The 23,688-nt window shown below is 34.4% G+C and overlaps 2 protein-coding genes across 4 annotated transcripts in view; both read right to left on the bottom strand.

The window, feature by feature from the left end:
• Positions 1-8,564, bottom strand: part of LOC112500160 (ABC transporter C family member 3-like) — a 14,935-nt gene extending 6,371 nt beyond the window's left edge. The window contains exons 1-9 of one of the 3 annotated variants that reach the window (XM_025103493.1): positions 6,188-8,564; positions 5,990-6,076; positions 5,026-5,631; positions 4,340-4,799; positions 3,569-3,783; positions 3,174-3,479; positions 2,875-2,938; positions 2,533-2,772; positions 2,031-2,257 (exon numbers count right to left, since the gene is read on the bottom strand). In XM_025103493.1, coding sequence (XP_024959261.1) covers positions 2,145-2,257; positions 2,533-2,772; positions 2,875-2,938; positions 3,174-3,479; positions 3,569-3,783; positions 4,340-4,799; positions 5,026-5,631; positions 5,990-6,076; positions 6,188-8,533 — 4,437 coding nt within the window. In that variant the 5' untranslated portion in view covers positions 8,534-8,564 and the 3' untranslated portion in view covers positions 2,031-2,144. Of the gene's footprint in view, positions 1-2,030; positions 2,258-2,532; positions 2,773-2,874; positions 2,939-3,173; positions 3,480-3,568; positions 3,784-4,339; positions 4,800-5,025; positions 5,632-5,989; positions 6,077-6,187 lie in introns of those variants that run through there. The other 2 variants (XM_025103494.1, XM_025103495.1) reach the window with 2 other exon arrangements.
• Positions 8,565-12,558: 3,994 nt separating this feature from the next.
• On the bottom strand, positions 12,559-22,728 carry LOC112500388 (TMV resistance protein N-like). Its single transcript, XM_025103872.1, has 6 exons — positions 22,180-22,728; positions 20,812-21,910; positions 20,154-20,456; positions 18,248-20,059; positions 18,137-18,187; positions 12,559-12,672 (listed from the first exon to the last, which is right to left on the bottom strand). Exons 1-6 carry the CDS (start codon positions 22,662-22,664, stop codon positions 12,559-12,561), a joined length of 3,864 nt encoding a protein of 1,287 aa, XP_024959640.1. The 5' UTR covers positions 22,665-22,728.
• Positions 22,729-23,688: the final 960 nt, after the last annotated feature.

The raw sequence follows: 23,688 nt of genomic DNA, 5'->3' as shown, positions 1-23,688 counted from the left end.
TATGTATGTATAGGGTTGGGTTCACGTGAGACCAAGTTGTTTTCATGAGACCCGTGAGACCACATTTTTACACTTGAAACTTCACAGCAAAAACAATGTGAAGGTTTAAAAAAGTCGAACCTTCACAGCAAAATGCACATGTAAGATGAACGATTACTAGGGTGTTCCTCAGTTTTTCATTTTTTGCGGTTTTCCCCTAAACTTGACCCTATATATGTATATATAGAAAGAGGGAGACTTGGGATCATATTGAGACCATCCTGTTTCCATAGACACGTGAGACCACCTTTTTACACTTAAACTTCACAGTAAAACGTTGTGAAGGTTCGAATTTTTTTTACCTTCACAATGTTTTGATGTGAAGTTTCAAATGTAGAAATGCGGTCACGGGTCTCACAAAAACAGGCAGGCCTCACGTAAACCCAACCCTATATATATATATATACACAATATATATATATATATATATATATAAAACAGAAGTTGTTTACAATATATAATCAAATTGTTGAAACAAACGTCTAAGCCCGATTGATTACAACGAATGTGGACTATGAATTAGATGACTATTTGGAAGGAAGGATAGATCATGATTACCTGTAAACGAATGGATATTACAACCATGGGAAAGAACAGAAGGAAGACCGGCCAAGCAGCAAGTGACATAACTGCAACAATGCCAAAAAGTTGTATGACCACAGCGACAAATAGGATGATTGTATTTGGTATCGTGAAGTCCACTAGACTTTGGTCCGTAGATACCTGCAAAAGGAGTTCGTAAAACTTTCCTTCTAAAACTGTTCCTAACTACGATCAATTACACAAAATAAGTGTTCACTTACTCTGYTGAGAACTCGTCCAGATGGATTGGCATCAAAGAACGACATGGGGGCACGAAAAATACAAAAATGCATCTTGTAGAACAGTTGGTTGGCTGTCTCATACCCGGCTTTCATAACAAGCATCGCTCTCGCTAGTATACATAAAGAACATCCGATTCCAAAACCCACATAAACGATAATGAGTTTAGACCCTCCAACACGAGTTGCGCTACTTTCTGACGCGGGAGATGCCAACGCCATCCAGTAATTGCCCGAGATTTGAAGTAGCTCAAATAGAATTTGTGCTAATAATACCAAAAGTGCGAGTGCACCTCCGTAAGCAGTTGTAATGTATTTCCAGTAAGCTAACGAGCCTACTTTACCTTTTTGTCTTTCTTCTTGTTCCACAAGCTGCCTTTTCTTCCCCTCTGGTTTACTGTTTTGACCGTTTATAACCTCTTCTTGGATATTTTTTTGGAAAGTTCTCTGGTTCTCAACTACACACGATATATCAGACTCTGAATTCTTCGCGGCTGAATCTATTTTCAATAAAGCTTCTCTGTGTGCACCAACAAGTTGTGTAAAGTCGCTTCCTGAGTTGAGAATGTCGTTGTATTTTCCAGCTTGTGTAATTCTTCCATCCTTCAAGACCTGGCTGGGTGACCATTATATCCAGATAAGTGTGCATATGTGTGTATATATATAGGGTCAGCCGGTCAGGTTCGAGGAAACTGCAAAAAATTGAAAAACTGAGGAACACTCTAATAACCATTCATTTTCATGGTATGCACATGTGCATACTAGTAATTTGTCCAGTATGCACATGTGCATAGAAACCAGGAAACATCTTCAATTACATGTATGCACTTGTACGTACCATACAGATCAATGGTTATTAGAGTGTTACTCAACTTTTTATTTTTGGGGGTTTCCCCCGAACCTCACACACACACACACTCTCTCTCTCTCTATGTATATATATAGGATCAGATTCAGGGAACCTCGCAAAAGAAATGAAAAACTGGGAAACACCCTGGATGGTATGCCCATGTATATATATTAGTTTTTCATTTTTTCCCAGTATGCCCATGTATATATATTCGTCCAATGGAATGAAAAAGGAATTTGCTTAATCCTTTTTTTCACATAATTCAACCAAACAAATCATCACAGGCCAACAATATTCTAGGATGATTCACGAATCTAAAACGTCGACCTAAAAAGGGTATGAAATATATGACCGAAAAAGTCATCTTTGATTTTAAGCACGCTCTTAAGTAATTTTAGACAGCTTACAGGAAGAAACTAGATAGATTGTTGCAGCTAAGTTTCAAAACTGGAATTCGATCTCATGCTATACTCAGCAACAAGCTTTGCAAATGAAGACGATCTATCTTCCAGCAACTTCTTTGGAGAATCATATTCATCAATCAAACCTGCATATGGAGGAAACAGAGATCCAGATTCAGAATCCAAGCCGACGGATATCATATCAGGGCCAAGAAAGTTGCTTAACAAAACCACAAGGGTTGTGGCGTAGTGGTTGAGGGCCTGGGGGATGTGATGGAATATCCCATCTACCCAGGGTTCTATTCCAGGCGTACACAAAATTGTGGCCATTGACTTTATCAGGGCTGATTTCTTCCGGTCACAATTTGCCGGGATTAGTCTAGCCTGGGACATTATTCCAAAGAAAAGTTGCCTAACAAACCTTGTTCTAAAACCAAAACCATGTCGCTATCAAGCACAGAGGTGATCCGATGGGCGATCATTATCACAGTAGAGTCGCTAAAGTGTTGTGCAAGCGTTTGCTGAATCATGCCATCAGTTGCTGTGTCGACTGATGCAGTAGCCTCATCAAGTACTAAGACTTTGGTTTTCTTGAGTAGCACACGCCCGAGACACACCAGCTGCCGTTGACCCACACTCCAGTTTTCTCCATTCTCGGTAACTGTAACGTWTTATATKAAACTAATTAGTAAATATAATAAAAACGCTCAACRTAAAGACTATGAACAAGAATTTGARTTCTAGAAATGGAGATGCAAAAAACCTGTTGAGTCGAGCTTCCTTTCCTTGTTTCTCACTTCATCTCCAAGCTGGCATTTATCAAGAGCCTGAAATAACAAATATTGTTAGATTATAGGACAAGAGTAGGGAAAACCCCCAGAAAAATGAAAAACTGAGGAAGAACCTAGTAAATATTCATCTGGATGGTATGCACATGAACATACCGTCCAGATGAATGGTTATCAGGGTGCTCCTTAGTTTTTCATTTTTTGTGGTTTCCCCTAAACCCTATAGGACCATATGATGCTTAAGCATTGAAACCATATTATGTGATTTAGCTACCTCCCAAATCTTATCGTCAGTATACTCTTCAAGGGGATCTAGGTTGCTTCGAATAGTTCCTTCAAACATGGTTGGATCTTGAGGAATTATGCTCAATTTTGAACGCAGATCATGAAGTCCAATCGTGGATATGTTAATTCCATCTATCAGAAWCTGTCCGGCCGCTGGCTCCACAAGGCGGAAGAGTGTTTGTATAAGAGTCGACTTCCCACTACCAGTTCTTCCAACRATTCCAGTTTTCTTTCCCCCACTGAAAGTGCACGTAAGTCCTCGCAACACAAGTGGCATATGTGGAGCATACCGGACCTTTTTTAAAGAAATCGTTATGTTCAATAAAGCTACCGAATTTGAGTTGTATAAGAKCATTWTGCAAGAAAATAATATGATTCAAGTACCTGTAGATGACGGATATCGACTTCTCCCTGTGATGGCCATTGATCATTAGGCCTATTTGATTCTATAATGAGAGGAGGTTCGCTGGGGATRGAAGAATATTGAAATATTCTTTCAACCGAAATAATTTTGTTCTCGAGGTTGGTAAGAGTCCATACAACCCRTCCATTTAACGTGTTCAAAGTAAGCCCGTAAGTAGCAGCCAAGCCCGCRATACCTTGATATAGAATGAGAGGACTGTCAGCCATCTATTCTTAGCTCGCTACAACAAAATTGGGTTTACAGGACGCCACCAATTTATAAGCGTTCTAATGGACCGTAAGACGATCTATAGGACCAAAAAATAAAGCATCTTATCTTAAGGCATTGTAATAAGTTTATAAAACGTTTATCGGCGTCTTAACAAGTTTTTTAGAACACTTCTAATACAAATTAAAGCGTCACATTAACAATTTTATAGGATGATATTGGAAAAAGTGTCTTGCAAAAACAAGTGCCTTATAAAAACATGGGTTTATAGGACACTCTCTCAAAAGTTTCCTATAAAATTGCTAATGTGACGCTTTGTATTAAAAATGTCATAAGGAACTTGTTAGGACGCCCAAAAGCGTCCTATATAAACTTATTACAACGCCTTTAAATATGACCCTTTATTTTTTTTTAGTCCTATAAATTGAGTCTTATAAAGCAGTCTTTGAAATTGGTGACATCCTAAGAACCAAATTTTGTTATAATGTGGTAAATGCAGTACATAAAAAGAAAGAACAACTTACTTGGATCAATAGTTCCTTCCGGGATCGTAATCAAGAAAATTAGAAAAGCCGCAAATGTAACAGAAGACAGCATGTCCAAACGTATGACTAACCATTCCTTGGCAGCAGCACCGTGGAACTTCGGCCTCGAAAAATCATCGTTCAGTTTCAAATTTGCGTCCTGGAATCTCCCTTCTTGATCAAAGCTCCTAATGGTCGTCGATCCAGATATTGTTTCAGAAAAATTCTGGATCACTGGACCTTTACAAACTCCAGCTAGCCGTGCCATTTCTCTTGCMGAAGGCAAGTAATATTGCTGTAACCAGATGCACATTCCACCGACGGGAACAAACAAAATGATCACCTGCCAAGCAGCCTGCGACATAACTGCAACGATCCCGAGAAGTTGAATGATAGCGAATACAAACGATCCAACTTGGTAAGGAATTTGCATGTCGACTGCACTTTGGTCCGTAGATGCCTATCAAGAAATCTTTGTTAGAAATGAACACCATACGCAACAACAAAATCTGCTTGATAAGATGCCAAATACGTCTAAATGTCCTAACAGCACTGCAACAAAATTGATTTTACAGGGCGCCTAAAATTGTAATGCAGATGCCTATCAAGAAATCTTTTTGATAAATGAACAGGAATACCGATATTGTAAAATGCATAGGCATGAAAAGAGAGGGACGTTAGTATACCCTATTTAGTATTCTCCCRCTCGGAGTAGAGTCGAAGAAAGACATGGGTGAACGGAAAATAGACAAGTGCATCCTGTGGAAGAGAATAGTAGCAGCCTTATATGCRACAGTTGCAAGAAGCAAGCCTCTTGTAAGTATGCACAATGCACATCCAACSGCTAAAGCTACATAAACGATGATGAGGGTCGAGCCTGTAACCGGGGCTGGATCACTTGCCGACACCGGAGATGCCCATGCCATCCAGTAAKTGCTTCCGATTTGAAGTATTTGGAAGACAATTTGTGCCAATATTATGAATGGTGCAAGAGCCCCTCCGAAAGCAGTAGTTACGTATTTCCAGTAGACTGAAAAACCCACTCTTCCTTTTTCTCGTTCTTCTTCTTGAACCAACTGCGCTTTGGTACTTGAAATATCGTCTGTTTTACCATTTTGGTTATCGTTTGTATTCTCTTTAGAACTCGCTATTCTTTCCTCCACATTTGTCCCTATGGAATCAATCGCTGATAAAGCTTCTTTGTGTGCACCTACAAGTTCCATAAAGTCACTTCCGGAATTGAGGATGTCGTTGTACCTTCCGGCTTGTGTAATCCTTCCATCTCTCAAAACCTGATTGTCATATCATTCAGACAATATATTCAGCACAACAAACAAACAATAGTTTAGCTTAATCCATGCACAACCTAATCTTTACACTGACTTAGGGACCGTTTTGAAGCAGCTTAATGAGCTTAATGGGGCTCGCAACTTATTCGGTATACTATATATGACTGTCTAATAGTGACTTAATGATATAGAAAATGGCTTATTCAGTAAGCTTCTAGGGAAAGCTTAATGCAGAAAATCAAGTTTTCTCCAAACCTGCTCTCCCAATTAAAAAGCATGCTCCCTATCTAGAGTGTTCCACACAAACAGTTTTATCCATACAAGATTTAATGGAAAACCAACCAACAGCGCTATAGCTCACCAGGATGAGATCTGCAGCAGGTAAGAACTCTACTTGATGTGTGATGTAAATCACCGTCTTCGAAACAAGGAACTGCAACATGCATTCCTGTAATAGAAAAACAGAGAACCGACCRTTAATTGAAGCCACATTCAAGATTTTCTTTGAAGCATTGATAGTGTTAGATAGACTCTAAAGGAGCAAAATCAGATCACTTACTTTAAAAAGATGACTTCCCGTATGAGCATCAACCGCGCTGAATGGATCATCAAAAAGATATATATCGGCATCTTGATAAAGAGCCCGTGCAATCTGTATTCTTTGCTTCTGACCACCACTCAAGTTGATTCCCCTCTCACCAATAACTGTCTGATCACCGAACGACAGAATTTCAAGATCTKTCTTCAAAGAACATGCCTCGAGAACTTTCTCGTATCTTTCTCTGTCCATCTCCCTACCAAACAAGATATTATCTTCGATYTTTCCACTCTGTATCCATGGCGATTGAGCTACATAAGCCTTTGTTCCTGCTACTTTCACACTTCCGGAAATCTTGGAAACTTCTCCYAGGATACAAGAAAGTAAGCTCGACTTTCCTGATCCAACAGTGCCACAAACAGCAACTCTCATCCCATGATTCACTCGAATGTTGATGTCGTTTAGTGTCGGYTTAGGAGAAGTTACATCCCAAGAGAAATTCCCATTGATTATCTCTATAGCCGTATCAGAGCCACCTCGTGGAACCTTATCTATAGCATTAGAATCTATGTCGTTGAGACGAAGGAATGTGGCTATGCGCTCAAGTGAGACTTTTGTTTGGAAAAACACTGATATCGAGTCTGGAAGATTGTAAATCGGCTCTTGAAGTATTTTAAACGTTGCCAGTGCGGAAAGTACCTTTCCTGATTCAAGAGGGATGCCGGCAAACAAACATGTAGCGAAAGTGACCACGGCCACAACAATCGGGGCACCCCAGAACAAAAAAGAGGTCATGGACAAGGTGTACATGWATTTTTTCAGTGCACCTTCCTCTTCATCGCGGAGCTTGATAATTTTCRACAAAAACTTCATCTCCCAACCCTGCAGCTTAAGAATCCTCATGTTTCTCAAGATTTCGGATGTTGCTTTCATCCTTTTATCCTTAGATTTCATCAAGTCATCTTGAAGCTTTTCTTGTAAATTCCCAAGTGGAAGATTGGCTAACAAAACCAAAATCGTAGCGACTAACGAAGCAACTGCTGCAAGCCCAAGATTCCGATATAGAAGTGCTAACGCCACGCCTACTTGGACAAACACGAGCCAAAAATCATGCATATACCAAGCATAATCKYCAACTCTTTCAGCATCAACGGCCATGAAGTTAATGATCTCACCACTCGAGTTCCCTAGCTTCGACTGGCCGGAAATGGTTAAACCCTTCTGGTAAATCATAGCAACGATAGCAGACCTGGCTCTAATCCCCGCTTGTTGGAGCTTAAAATACCAATGTCTTTKWGTGAAACACCCAACAATTTTCGAAATGGTGAATGCAGCCACCAAAACAAGACCTTGGTTATCAAAATCTCTGCGACCGTTCAARTACTGAACAAACGCGTCTATGAGGTATGGACCAACAAAACCACATAACGAAGATGCCAACCCCAGAAATCCTGTGATCACCACTTCCTTCCACACGATGTAGAACAAAGCTTTCGTGAGCCCGAAAGTAGTKATTTGATTGTTCTCATTACTAAAKGACTCAACTTTCTCTCTCAAAACGGGAAAAACTCCTCTCACGCTATCGATATCCGCGAGCTGCGGCACATCCTCAAGATCTAATGGCTTTTTGTTCCCTTTTGCAATTACAGAACTCATCCAAGAAAATGTCAGCAAGCTAAAGAAACTTGCATTTTCATAAGTTGATGCTATCTCACCCCTAGCTCTAGACCCACTAGAATTCAAAAGGGGTTCTTCAAGATTATGATTCCGAGCTTCTTCATGGGTCTTATGGAATAACCCCACAAAACAAAGAAACAAACCCATGAAACTAGACACAGAATCAGACACAAAGAACATAGAAAGTGAATCATGGGTCTTTTTGTAGTAAAMATAATCCACCATAAGGGAGTAACAAGAAACCGAAAAGAAAAACACCCACCAAATCCTTAAGACCAATGGGTACTTCAAAGTCGACGAATTCGAATCAAGTGTGTGAAGATAAACAGAAACAAGAACCCAAGTAAGTGTTCCAAGAACAGCAYACAAAAGGGTCACAATCTTTTCATCGGTCCAGCCATTTCTGTACCAATAGAAATTATTCAAGAAACACAAAACAAGATTGAAGAGTGAAAGAACAAGACATGAAAACAGAGTTTGTTTGTATAACGAATACCCAAAACCCTGTTTTGAAACCACAATTGGATCAATCTTGAATCTTCTACATAGCCAAGAAATCAATATGAGAAGCAAGAACACAAATTGTATGGAAGCAACAAAACCATGTAAGAAAATTGGGTTCATCCAGAATTGGTTCATCACAGAATCGTAAGACATACCAAAACTCGAACCATTGTTATGATTGTTCATGGTTTTGTGTTGCAAATGTGTGCTATTTGTTTCTCAATTTTATTGGCGTCACCACTCACCAACTCTAAATAGGAGTGATGAGGGTTTATTGAGTGGGTTTTATAGTCGTTTTTTAGGGGGAGGAAGTCAAAGTTGGTTTCTTGAAAACTAGCGTGGTTGCCAAGAATCGCGAGACGGAGACAACAACACTATAAACAAAGTGCGATGGTGGCCAATTCCATACTTAACTTTTGTTTTCCGAAAGATTCGTTTGATGATTTTCTGCTAAAAGATAACAATAAAGAATCCCACTTTCTCCCGGATTTATAATGAGATATCAATTCAAAAAGGAAATGTGGTGGCTGTATTTTAACAATTCTATYATTAATTATATTTTTAAAATACTTAATATATTTAATAAAATAAATATCTATACTGTATTATAATTAATTTGATAAAAAAAATTTAAAAATTATTTTTTATGTATGAAGTACTGTATATTGATGCATATTACTTAAAATTTAAGATTATAAGTAAATTATGCATAAGTACATTTATTAAAGTTTTATGTTTGAATTTGTGTAACTAACTACAGATAAACATAATCAAATAGAGGATAAACATTTCACTTTAAAATATAAAAATTCTAAATATAATTAAGATAATTATCGAGTTCTAATAGATAATTATTTATTTTTGTTTATAAGAAAATTGTATTATTAAATCAAATATAAATTACTTCATTATTGAACCTAAATTGTTAATTTGATACTAATATTGATATATTTTTATCAAATTTTTATGATATCTTCAATTTATTATTTTATTCAAAAATAAAAACATCATCGTTTTTTCAAAATCACATAAGACCATATTATAACATCTATTAAGATAAAGAATAAAATAAAATATTAAAATCAAAATGTATCTTGCTGCATTATGTGAATACCCTTCTAGTGTAATTTTAATKTCAATGTCTTCTATGTGATCTCTCTTAAATATGGAGTTTTAAACCATCTCCAGTTATTATGTTATATTTTCTCTAAGATAAAGTATTAACAGTCAAAAATTCTAAAAATGATACATTCAACTCCAACAGCTATTTTATTTAACAATTTTAATATTAACTATATTGTTAAAATATTTAGTACATTCAATAAAATATTACTTCTCTCTCTCATAATTATTTATTATTATTATTTTTTGAACAGCGAAATTTTTTTTTTTTTTTTTTTGAATAGCGAAAAGGCAATTATTTATTATTAGTAGCTCTTATTGGTGGAATACTGTTAAAATAAACAGCAAACAAAGCAACAAAGCAACAAACCAAAAGGAAGATAAACGAGGGGATTAACAACAGATCCTGAAGAAGTAGCAAAGGAAGACGACTTAAAACCGAACAGCSTTCAAAATAGACCGATTTTTCAGCCTTGATGCATTTTTATTTCAKATGTTTGTTTAATGTAACTCTTGGAATTTATTGGAATTTTTGTTTTAGAGAATTTAATTTATAATTAATTATGAACAATTTAATTTGATTAAAATAGTATAATAATGTAATTTACCAAGTTATTATTACAATAAATAAAAATTTATATAAATATAAAGGTTTTATTAAAATATACATAATATTAATTAGAATATTCTATTTTAATATAAAAATATATATTTTAATGAATTAAAGAATAATTTATTTTTATATTATTTTTTATTAAAATAATATAAATAATAATATATGGGTCAGAGATGGTCTAAATAATATTCAATGCCATTGTGGAAAAAAAAACATTACAATTTTGAACTATAGAAGTGCATTGTATTCAAACATTATTATTTGCGTCATGTTTCAATATGACGTCATATGTTTTCAAACATTTTCCTAAAACATATAATTATACTGTATTATAAAATATTTAATAAAAAATTTTAAACATATTTTATATGTATGAAATACTGATTATTGATGTATATTATTTAAAATTCAATATTACAAGTAAATTGTACATAAATACAACTTATTAAGCTCCATGTTTGAATTCGTGTAACTAACTGTAGATAAATAGAATCAAATTCAAAATAAAATTCTTATTCTAAATATAAAATCTAAAATATAATTAGGATAATTATTGAATTATAACATAACACTTAGTTATTATCTTAATAAAATTATATTATTAAACCAAAAATATAATCTAAAAAATGTGAGAGAAACTCGTTGTCGATAAATCAAAAAAGTCACAAGTTCGAGTTTTGCAACTCCAAGGTTGATTATTGGGAATATTTTCGATTGTTTTCCAGGGTTCAAAGAACCAGTTGAGATGCACACAAGCAGATCCAGACACTCATTGTTAGTAAAACTAAATACAGACTGAAACTTGCAAATTACACACCTCTAAAATAAAATCTTTAGCAGAGATCCTTAGGCACGTGGGACGTTACAAGTCTGTTAACAATCATCGTTGTTTGATTTCCGTTCTCGATTAAATTTCTTTGAAAAGCCTTTCAAACGTCTATTTTCTTTCGAAATCGCTTTTAGAGTGACTACTACTTCTCTCGATCGATTGGAAATTTTTCTTTTCTGTATCGATGGAGTTCAGGATGTCATCATTTGCAGTTGTGGCCTCCAAAATAACAGCTTTCGTTGTCCCTTTAGTAGAAAGTTTCATAAGTCATTACAAAAAGAATGGTCACTTGTCTCAAATTTTCGTGTCCACTAATGACATGAATAAACATTATCGCAGCGAGAATGTAAAGTTTAATAAAATAAATTTAAAATATATAAAAATTTGATTTGTCTACATTTCATTGATTAAATATGAATAAAACGTGTGATTTTCGGATAGCAGATTTCTATAACGAATGGTGGATGACTTTGGTTCAGCGCGATGAAACTGGTGATGAGCGATCTGATCAAATGCAAACCTCCCATATTTGTACAAATCGTGCAAACAACTCTCATCCGTCGATTTTATTGTTTAATCTTATGAAAAAATTTCATGAAATTGTTTGATCTTATGAAATTGTTTCATATAATATTTTTTTATGAAGTTGTTTCATTTATGGTTATGAAATTATTTCATTATTAACTTATGAAATTTTAATGAAACTGTTTCATGTATTTCTCTAAAATTAATATAATTAGGATAATAATATCCATAATTAACACTCTACACAATAAAAATGATTAACCAACATTTCACAAGTACAAAAAAATAAAAAAAATAAAAAATTATAATTGGTTGAATGAGGTTTATACGATTTTCTACAAATAACGTGATTTGTAAAGTAAACTCTCTCTCTATATATATACATATATATATATACATATATATATATATATATGTATGTTATTGAACTGTTACAAAATTTTATGTGTATTTTGTTATAATATATGAGAAGAAAAAAAAAATATATATATATATATATATATATATATATATCATATATCTACTCATTGATTCTCAGCAAGTTTTTTTGTTTAAAATGGAAAAAGTAGAAAGGAAAAAATATATTTTTGTTGCATTCTTACCAATAAATTTTTTTGAAATGAAATGTTTATGATAAATAAATAATATATTATTAAATATATAAAATATTTTAATAATATAATCAATGTTGTAATCTCTTACATGAATTACCTATTGGAATTGAAGATACAGTATTTTTAAAAATTTAGATTTCTAATTCTCCATTTTAAAGAAATTTTAAAAAATCTATTAGAGATTTTATTTGTATGCAGGTTCTATTATAATATCTGCTTTGGTTAATGAAACAGTATTGTGTGGATCTCATCAAAGATTTGACTAACTGTTTCAGTCTTTGATTATTAATTAGTTGACCGACGTCGTGGCCTTGTCATTAATGAAACTGGGGTCATGACGAGCAAATATCAATTATTCGATCACCGTTTATCTAATTAATTTATTTTTAAAAGAAAATTTGACACTGATTTTTAAATGTTAATCAACAATTCTTGTTTTTTTTTTCATGAAAATAAGCAAAACTGGGGATCGAAGAAAAGTGTTTCTCACGTTTAGAAGTTTGAATCATGCGAGAGGTGTGTTTGAAACTTTTCCGCTAGCCTCAATTGCTATATCAGCTTTGAAATGCCCCATCACATGTTGTTCCGTACTGTCGAGGTTGTCGGTATAGTAATTGACCTTTTGCTCAAATAAAATATAACAATTTATATTTTTCAAATGAGAAGAGTGATCAAATAAGAGAATGTGAAAACAGTCAAATCACATGTGATTTTACACTAACTCATGTGTAAAATCACATGTGGTTACACATGACATAGGTCGTGGGCCAAGTCATCCATGCATGTGTTGACCGTTTTCCCTAATCACATGTGATTTAACTGTTCTCATATTCTTTTATTTTGACCATGTTCTCGTTTGATCCTCTATGTTGCCAGGGCTGTCCCTAGGGGAGGGAGGGTCGGGCACACACCCAAGGTCCACAAAAAACATGGGCCTAAATTTTTATTGTATATAGTAGTTGTTCAGAAAAAGACAGTAAACAAAAAATATATATATATATATATATTTTTTAATTTGTCGTTCATTTTATAGTATTTTTTATTGTTTTGAGTAAGTTTTTTTTTATCTAGCATCAAAATCTAAGGGGTTATTTGTTTACCTCTTAATAGTTCCATTAAGAAGTAATCTCTGAATCATTAAGAGGTGAATCTTGTTTGACAAAAAAAATGTCTCTTAATGATTCTAAAACCCTCTGAATGATTTTGTATCTTGGGCCTCCCTTAACCGTCAAGAGCCCTAATTTCATCGTAAACAATTATATTTCATTTTACACAATATCATGAGAGCCTCTTAATTATTCTGACCACTTAATGATTCTGTACAAAACCATTCAGCAACTGTCAAACAGCCCCTAAAACTATCATTCATTTTCTAATGATTAATAATTGAAATTATCAACCATATGAGACAATCCAACTTATATCAATAATTTCAAAACTACACTTATTATTTCATACATTATTGATTGATTTTACGTCCACAAATACTCGAAAACATGGTTTTATATTAATTATTAGTATTTTAGAATTCAAGCAATATATTTAAGATTTCCATATATATCGAACTCATTTTATATATCTCGTCCGGTACCTATAAAATATCATAAACGAATAAATAAATATTTATTTTTTAAACAAACACACACCTACAAAAAGCCATATGTATTTTTTTTTGAAGCATATAATATTTATATACGACAAATGCAACAAATAAACTTACACACCATTCTCACTTTTAATGAGGTTTAAATCTCTTATCTTTTAAGAGGTCAAAGACTACGATACCGTTAATAAAAAACATTTATATTTGTGGAAACATGGGGACTACTTTTTGGAAAAAGGGGGATTACAGGATAAGATGGATTTTTGTCGATTTAGAGGAAATTCCATTCCCATTTCCCACTATTTTTCTTGTTCCTTACGCATATTTGACGTTTTCTCTCTTTTTTTTTTTTTTTTTTTCCATTTTTATATTTAAAGACTATAAATTAAAGAGACCATTGACCACCAAAATCACCTCATAAATAATTATAGTAAATCATTGGTCTGATAATCGGTTGATATTTATTGGATGTGAAGGGGAATTGAACCGATCCAATCATTCATTAATGTTGGATTTTGTCAATCGATTTGATCTGATTAACATTGGATAATTGATCTGATCCGATCCAATGGATGGTTGGATCGGTTTGGTTCCATATCATCCATTGGATATTCCTATTGGATTAAATCCATCAAGTATGTTAATTCAATCTAATTCTCTAACAACGATACTAATTAATCACTTTTAATATGTGTTAAAACTAATATAAGGGAAGTTAAAAATTCAAAGTCTCGCATAAAACAAATTCCGATTTAAGCAATTTGAAAATAAAATAATTGGATAATGGTTGGATAGAGAATTTGATGATTAATTGGATAATGATTGGTTTTGGTTTTGAACGGTTCTAGACTGCCATCCGACTGGGCCGTCCTTGGGGGAGGGCGGCACGGGCGCACACCCAGGGCCCAAAAATATAAGGGGCCCAAATTTTCCCCTTAAAATATATAGTAGTCTAAAATAATTTAATAAATTAAAAAAACCAAAAAATTGTAGCATATAATAAGAAACAAAAATAATTTAGTAGATAATAAGGGCCCAAAAATATATCAACTAATTACATTGAAGAAGAAAAAAAAATTAATTGATCATTCATTATATGCTATTGTTTATTGTCCCTATAATTTTTTTTTATCTCCAACAAGGTCCAATGATATTGGCTATTGCTATCTCTATATACTTGACCATTTTCGTGTTTCACCAATTCAACGTTAAGATCATGTGCTTGATATTGCTATATATTTTTGTTAGATATTTTTATCAATTTCTATTTTTATTGACTATTGATATTTGGTTATATTCTTCTAATTGTTTTTGTTGACTATTGTTATCTATTTTTGCTTCTACATAAAATATTTTACTTTTTTTACAATTAATCTATTGTTCTTATGGTTTATGACGTGTTTCATGATTTTGTGATTAACAGATGTATTTAGTAATGTCTCTTATATATGTTATGTTCCATAAACTTTTAATATTAACATCTTATTTTAGTTGAGCAAAAAAAGAAGGAAAGTAGAATTTAAATATTTTCATCAATTGTTTGACTTATGTATCTTTCATTGAGATTCCACCACACCACAAGATTCTATTTAAGTGCTCAAACATTCATTTGTTGAACTTGCATATTATATGTTTAATTCATTATTTATTTTTACTAGATCTCAATGGATCATCTTTTCTTTCATATTCTTATTAATCTTCATTTGTCTACTTGTCTAGAAAACCTTGATAATCTTCTTTATTATTGATCTCTCATTGACCTCATGATTATTTCATTAACACGAAATCTTTTTTTGTATCAAAATAACACATAGTTTCTATAAAAAAAAATCTTACTTTTTATAAAAAATTATCAAACATAGTTTCTATACTCTTGGTTTAAAATTACATAATAAGAAGTACGTACATTTAAGTACTCTCTTATATATCTATAATATAGATAAATAAGATTTTTTTACTCAATAAATTATTAGTATTTCTTGTACTCAATTTTATTCTAATGAAAAAATTTATTACCGAATGTCACTACAAGAAAAGTGAGCTTTGACGATGAGTCTTTTAACGATGACATGTTTCATAAGTTATAGCGATGACATGTTGTTGTTATATACTCTTTCTAATGATAAACGAACTTTTAGAGACAACAAAAGTCGTTGCTAAAAGCCTTATTTCTTGCAGTGGAAGCCTGTTTTTATGTTCGCCCAGGGCCTAAAAATATTAGAAACGGGCCTGCATCCGAGAACCGACCGATCCAAATTGGATTTTGAAATTTTCAATCATATCTGATCCAAACATTTTGGTAAACATCTATCTACCCAGGGCGTGCTCCTCGTTTAAGCTTCAAATCGGCTAATCATGGGACTAAAACAGACTACCAAGGCCTGGTCCTCCACACCAAGGCCCTCGTCAATCAACCACCACTACAACAAACTCGGGTTTATAGGACGCTCCCAATTTCTAAGCGTCCAAACAGACCTCTTTATAGGATTTAGTTTATAGGACCAAAACATAAAGTGTCCTATCTAAAAACATTGTAATAAGTTTATATGACGTTTTTTAACGCCGTATAAGTTTTTTAGGACACTTTTAGTATAAAAGCGTCCCATTAACAACTTTATACAATACCATCTGAAAAACTGTCCTATAAAAACAAGTGTCTTATAAAAAAAATTTAATTATAGGACACTTTTTAAAAAATGTCCTATAAAGTTGCTAATGCGACGCTCTGTACTAAAAACGTCCTAAAAACCTGTTAAGACGCCCAAAAGCGTCATATAAACTTATTACAACGCCTTTAGATAGGGCGCTTTATATTTTGATCATATATATTAAGTTCTATAAAGCGGTGTATTGGGACGCTTAGAGATTGAAGGCGTCCTATAAACCCAGTTTTGTTGTAGTACACAGAATTTGTGAGATAATTTTAATGACGGTTTTCTTTTTGTTGCAAAAGTATGTTAGTGATGTGAAACAAATTGAACCACCAGCTAAACACATTTATACAACAGTGGGAGTATGTCAAACGCAGAAAAACACTGATTTTTTTTTTTATCAAAGGGAAAGCCTCTCTGGGCTGCAAAATGAGTTGGCCTTTTTGGCCAAATCAATTCATAACACTTTAGACATATGAAGATCCTAAAGCTACCATTAATGGGTATAATTCAAATTTACTTATTGTTTTCAAAATTCTACATACTACGCTTTGTAGTCCGACTGCGACAAACACAGTTACGCCTTCTGTGTGACCACAATACAAGAAATATGAACCAGCATCCATTTGCACCCAACTTGAGATGAATTTAGATTTCTAGTTCTATGAGCCGAACTGCAGGCGTCTTTCAAGATTTTGTGGGTGTGGATCAGAAAGAATCTTTAAGTTTTAACCTCTCGTTCTCTTTAGATCGATATGCATCATTCCATGACGAATTCTCAAATTCAACCATCGCCCCCAAGCCACGTGTAGTTGTTCTCATCTCTGCCAATGGAAACTAGTAGTTCACCTCCCGTAAACGTCTTTCAGAAACAAGCATCAAGCTGCTATGATATGAATACAACACTTTAGAAGCAAAATGCATGAGCCTATGCACACCAAAAAGAAACAGACCCTAATAATTAACCATTCATCTGTATGCAAATATGCATACAAGTAATTGAAGATGTTTCCTGGTTTCTATGCATGTTATGTACATGTGGATACTTCTCAGATGAATGGTTATAAGGGTGTTCCCTAGTTTTTCATTTTTTTTTCCGCAACTTTCTCCCTAAACCCGACCCTATGTATATAACATTCTTCTCGTGTTTATACTCAAGTTTTATAAATATAATTATTATTTTTGGCAAAAAAGATTTTGTCGAGAATTCCTCTTTGTCCATCTGAAGATAACATGTTCCCTTCAAATTGAAGAGAAAACAATTTCCAGTCCGGCTTAGCTTTTCTATGACAATCAATAAAGCTCAAGGACAGACCATTCCTAATGTAGGTGTGTATCTTCCAGAATCAGTATTCTCGCACAGACAATATGTGGCGTTATCAAGGACGTGAAAATACAAAGGTATTAGTAAAGTCTGCCAAAAAATTCAATCATCTACACATCAAATGTAATGTATCAAGAATTTTTACGCGATTAACTACTTATTATTGCACATTTTTTTACAACTACGCTTGGTATGTATCTATTATAATCATAAGACATTTCTTACAGAACATGTCTACATATGGATGCTTCAAGTGGTATCTTATCATACTCCGTATGTATCGATTTATATTATTATAGATGATCATATCTCCATTTTGTTTAAACATAAATTTTGGTTTTTTTTGTTAATCATGAGTTGCATCAAGTGAAAACCATTATTAAACACTCTAAGAATAACAATTGATGTGTGTTTGGAAATTCATTGATCTGGCAATTTTCTTTCCAAATCTCTGGTGAGTCAACCGTTATAAATTTGAAGTTTATAATGATCATAAACTTCATACCTTGGATTTACAAAAAAAATTGGCATCCCGCCGCATTGCGTTTGTATCCAACTAGTCAATTTAAAAATTGAAAACATAGTAAGATGATAAATAGAAAAATGGAGAAAGTACCTCTATAGTCGTTCTTCGAAGCCAAAGATCAGGGTCACGGAGGAGACTCTTGCTTTGGGTGCCTCTGTGGTAGAACGTGTCGTAGACTGATTCTTCTCTATCGCGTGAAAAAGTACATGACTGGTGAAGCAATGTAGACCCCTTAATATGCAGACCTTCCAACAGAACAATGCTAAACGGAAGATGACGTACGCTTGTACCTTCTATGTCTAAGTCTTGTAAGCATTCTATACATCCAAGTTCCTCAGGAAGATTCTCAACTAGAATACAACCATTGAGATTAAGATATTCTAGACGTTTCATATTACAGATGTTGTTCGGAATACCTTGTAAACTTGTACACCCCTGTAGCCATAGAACCTCTAAACATTCTAATTGGCCAAGATCCTCTGATAACTTCTCAAGAAGCTTACAATCTTCAAGTCTAAGAATTTTCAGATGTCTCAACATACAAATGCTGTCTGGAAGATGTTTAATATCTGTAAACGATAAACTTAGCTTCTCTAGACACTCTATCCGGTCAAGGTACTTGGGCGCCTCTTGAATGCTAAACTCGAGTGTAAGCTTTGTGACACATTGTAAACCACAAATGCGTCGAGATAAACTAATAAGGTTTGCGCAAGCACGAAGGCCTATAGATGTATTCTCTGGATTTCCAATCAATGAGGGTACAACTTCTTCAAAGAAACATGTAAATTGAAACTTCGGAAAAGTACATTTGGAGTGCAACGGGCATATATCTAGGAGCTCTGCCCTCAGATGGAACTCCGCTAAGGAACCAACCTCAAGATATCCAAACTTAAAACATCTAAATTTTTTCGTATAGTCAAAACTAGTAAAACCAAAACAACCACTTAATCCTAAGATGGAAAGATTTTTTAGACCCCCAACAGGAACATGAAGTTCTACCAAATGATAACAGTTTCTAAGATATAAATTCTTGAGATTTGGAGTCGGCCCCAAATCAAGTGTCCTCACCTTTGAATGACTAAGATCAAGGGTTATGAGATTTAGACATTCAATGGGCATTTGAAGTTCAACCAAATCATGACATCTTCTGAGACTTAGCTTCTCAAGATTCGGAATTCGCCTAAGATCAAGGGTCCTCAACTTAGAATGAGTGAGTTCAAGGGATATGAGCTTTGGACGTTCAACGGGCATGTGAAGTTCTACCAAATCAACACAATTTACAAGTTCTAATGTCTTGAGATTTGGAGTTCGTCCTAGGTCAAGGGTCATCCACTTTACGCATCGGAGGTTGAGGTATTCGAGCTTTAGACATTCAACAGGAATGTTAAGCTCTACAAAATCATTCCATTTTTGAACATATAATGTCTTGAGATTCGGAATCAGCCCAAGATCAAGGGTTCTCAACTCAAAATGAGTGAGTTCGAGGGATATGAGCTTTGGACATTCAACAGGCATGAGAAGTTCTACCAAATCAACACAATCCACAAGCTTTAATGTCTCAAGATTTGGAGTATGTCGCAGGTCAGGGGTCATCCACTTTACACGCCGAAGGTAGATGTATTTGAGCTTTAGACATTCAACAGGCATGTGAAGTTGTAGAGAATCAGTCGCTTTCTTAACATATAATGTCTTGAGATTCGGAGTCGGCCTAAGATTAAGGGTTCTCAGCTTAGAGAAAGTGACTTTGAAGGATATGAGCTTTAAACACGGGATGGAAATGTGAATTTCTATCAAATTCTCACAATGATCAAGAATTAAAGTCTCGAGATTTGGAGTCAGCCCAAGGTCGAAGGTTTTTAACTTCGAATAACTGAGATCAAGGAATCTGAGCTTGTGAAGAACCTTTCAGTAAGAAAAGAAACAAAAAGGAATGTAAGTGTTGTAACAAACAAGTATATGTATAACATTATATATAGTGAATCATGCAAAATTTTACCTTTCTTTCTTCCCCTTTCCAAAGTTGTACAATTTTGTTGTGACGCAATTCAAGTGTAACAAGAATGTTAGCTTGAAATGTGTTGGGTAAAGAGCAAAAAGGGTAATAGCCCCAACTCAGATATCGTAAAGCATTTGGAAAATATTGGCTAACTTCATCAAACTCCCAACTGCTACGTTCATCGGCATGAGAAGACATGTGAAGGAATCTAAGTTTCTTCATGTTTCCAAGGCCTTTCATAACAAATTCTGGATCAAGTTGCCCCAACTTCAGTTTTATACATTTTGTTTCTTCATTAGTTCCCTGGAATCCAAAAGCGGTAACCAGGAAATCGGTCATAACAAATGGAAATGTGTTAGGAGCCGTTTACCGACGCCAACCGGGTCAGAGTTGCTACCCTCACTTACAATACCAAGTAAGATTCTCGGTTATCCACATGGCATATAGTGATTGTTGGTAATCATCTCTTATCCTGTAGGCGCTACCCGAGCAAAAGTCACCACCCTCACCGTACTGGATAATATTCTTGGTCCCTGTCATGCTCACCTGTTAAGGGTTTGAGGGTGGTGACTCTTACACAGTAAGCTAGCATTTGCCTAGCGTTGGTAAATGGCCCCTTATTGTTCTCAACCTTACAATAAAATAGATTGATCCTTACCAAATCATTAGCCAGCACATCTTTAATTTCCTCGTCAATCCACAATCGGCTATGTCTGTAAGGCTCATCAGGGTGCAAACAACGAACAATATTCCGGCCCATTTCTTCTATATGATCATGCATCCCCAAGCGTCCAGATTTAAAAATAGTTATGAGAGATTTTTGCTCAAGAACTTTTAAACCATTTCTAGCATGAAATCCACAGCTTTCAAGCACTCGGATTGCTTCGTCTTTCCCCCAATCTTTCAGTATGCATGCAGCATCTAGAAATATTTCCTTGTAATCCTCTTCTAGACTGATATAGCTTAATTTCAATTTTTCCAAAGTTTCCTTCAAAGGAATTGTTTTTAGTCTTTCTAGGGCATCTTTCCATTCAAGCTCGTTTTTACCGCATAGAAACGAACCCAACACTCTTATTGTTAAGGGAAGACCAGCAGCATAACGTACAACCTGTCCTGATAGCTCTTCATACCCTTGAATTGGAATCTCTCGTCCAAATGCATACCTACTCAAGAGGCAAATTGCCTCCCTATTCGATAACAAATTGATATCACGAATCAAGTTCACACGTGCTACCAACACTTGTTCATCTCTTGTTGTAATGATAATTCTACTTCCCGGCTTAAACCATTTAGGCTCACCAGCTAACGCATCAAGTTGGTCTATATGATCCACATCATCTAGAACAAGAAGAACCTTTCTACCACACATCACCTTTTTCATCATGTTTTTTCCTTCAAAGACATTACTTATGGTGATGCCTTGATCATTTAAAACATCTGAAAGGACTTGCTTTTGCAACAACTTCAAACCAAACAACGAGGCTTTTGAGACTTCCCTAACATTCTCAACAAAGCTTTTACCTTGGAAACAAATGGAGATTTGATCAAAAACAGCTCTGGCCAAAGTTGTCTTCCCACCACCTCCAATCCCCTTGATTCCTATCATCCGAACATCAGCAGATTCCAAGTCCAAAGATGAAACAACATCTCTTATCCGAGTCCCCATGCCTATTAGTTTTTCATCAACGCAGAAATTGATGGAGCGTAACTCTAGTGAGATCCCTTCAACAATTTTTTGGATAAATTTAGCTTCATGCCTGTATATCTAAAAGGATTCAATTAGCTTGCTCAAAGTCCCACAAGAACAATTAATTTCAGATATACAAGTATATAAAATACATATGTACATGAAGCAATATATAAGATAGTCATATTCCATGTCCAATCATTGACAAGACTCAAGATTGGGTAAAACTTGACAACACAACATGAGATGCCATGGATGACCCTCTTACATAGGAGGGCAATCGTAGATTAGAAAGAAACAAAATGAAAGAATATTGGAAACATATGATGAAGGAATTACCCATCAGCAGTGTTCTTCAACCCAAACCCAGAAAGATTGGCTGCTTGTTTTAGAGCCTCTCTCCATTTCTCAGTGGCCTTTTTCTTTTTATGCTTTGCAAAGGCTTCACCAACTGCACCACTTTGTGTACGGACTTCGGAGGGTTCGACATCATAGAAGACAGGGTAAGCAGTATGTTGAGTCATCTTCTGACACTCCATAATCTTTACAAGCTCGTTCAAGCACCAAGATGAAGATGCATAGTTCTTGGAGAAAACAATAATGTAGAATCTTGAGTCTTCAATGGCATCAATGAGCTCCCTACTGATCCTTTTCCCTTTCTCGATTCTCTCGTCATCTTTGAAAGTGTGAATGCTTTTCTGCTGCAGAGCCAAATAGAGATGATCAACGAATGTCCTACGAGTGTCTTTACCTCTAAAACTCAAAAACACATCATACGTAAAGCTGCTCTTTTGAATATTGTATGAGGTTGAAGAAGATGCCATTGAAGGTATTCTAAACCCTTTTCCGGCGAAACACCTTATTAGATTAGGTGTGGGTGTGGGTGTGGGTGTGGGTGTGGGTGTGGGTGTGACTTTGGCAGTAATCAAAGAGACCGTGTCTTGATGACATCTCTGACGGGGAAATTTAAGCCAAATGAATGCAAGGAAATGGGTGGGGACACAAAAGACTCTTATTTACTTAAACAAAAGGAACCCATAAGATTCCTTTCGCATTAACCAGTAGCAGTTAGTCTTTTTTGCCTTCCGCTCCATCTGCTGATTGTGCCATAGTCTTGTTTCATGTACATTTATTAAGGGGGTTGATATCCCCACCCCCTTACGTCACCTTTTCACCCCCTCCCTCTCACATTCAACCCCTCTCACATTCAACCCCTCTCACATTCAATCAATTTATTTAATATTATAATTTTAAATTATACTTTATACCCCTATAATTATTTAATTAATTTACTTTATACCCTTTACTTTTAAATTTTTCATTTTGCACCTTTATTAAATTAACATACATAACCATACATCAACTAAAACATATTTAAAAAATACATTTTTATTTTAACAAGTTACACCATTATAATCGTCTCGTTAATACCTTCGAAATGAGTCCAATATTGAATAGTTTTTGAGTTAATTATATTATTATATATTATATACACTGTGAAAAAAATATTTTTATTATTTACGATTTATATTTTTATAGCTATTTATTTAATTTATGATATATCATTTATTTTTACATCATTATCACATTAAAATACATAATTTTTTATAGCTATTTATTTAAATAAATAGCTATATTTTTATAGCTATTTATTTAATTTTAACCTCTTAGGAAGCATTTTCATATCCTTTCTTCATCTTGTTCATCTTACATACTCATTTATTAATATACTTTTTATTTTAACAAATTGCACCATTAAAATCGTCTCGTCAATCTTTTTGAAATGAACCTAATAATGAATATTATTTGATTTAATTATATTATTATAATCGTATTTTCAATAACGGG

The sequence above is a fragment of the Cynara cardunculus genome (genome assembly GCF_001531365.2).
Source record: "Cynara cardunculus var. scolymus isolate 2C chromosome LG 17, CcrdV1, whole genome shotgun sequence".
Classification (NCBI taxonomy): Eukaryota; Viridiplantae; Streptophyta; class Magnoliopsida; order Asterales; family Asteraceae; genus Cynara; species Cynara cardunculus.
The sequence above is the reverse complement of the archived record's forward strand: the minus strand, read 5'-3'. Positions and strand labels throughout refer to the sequence as shown.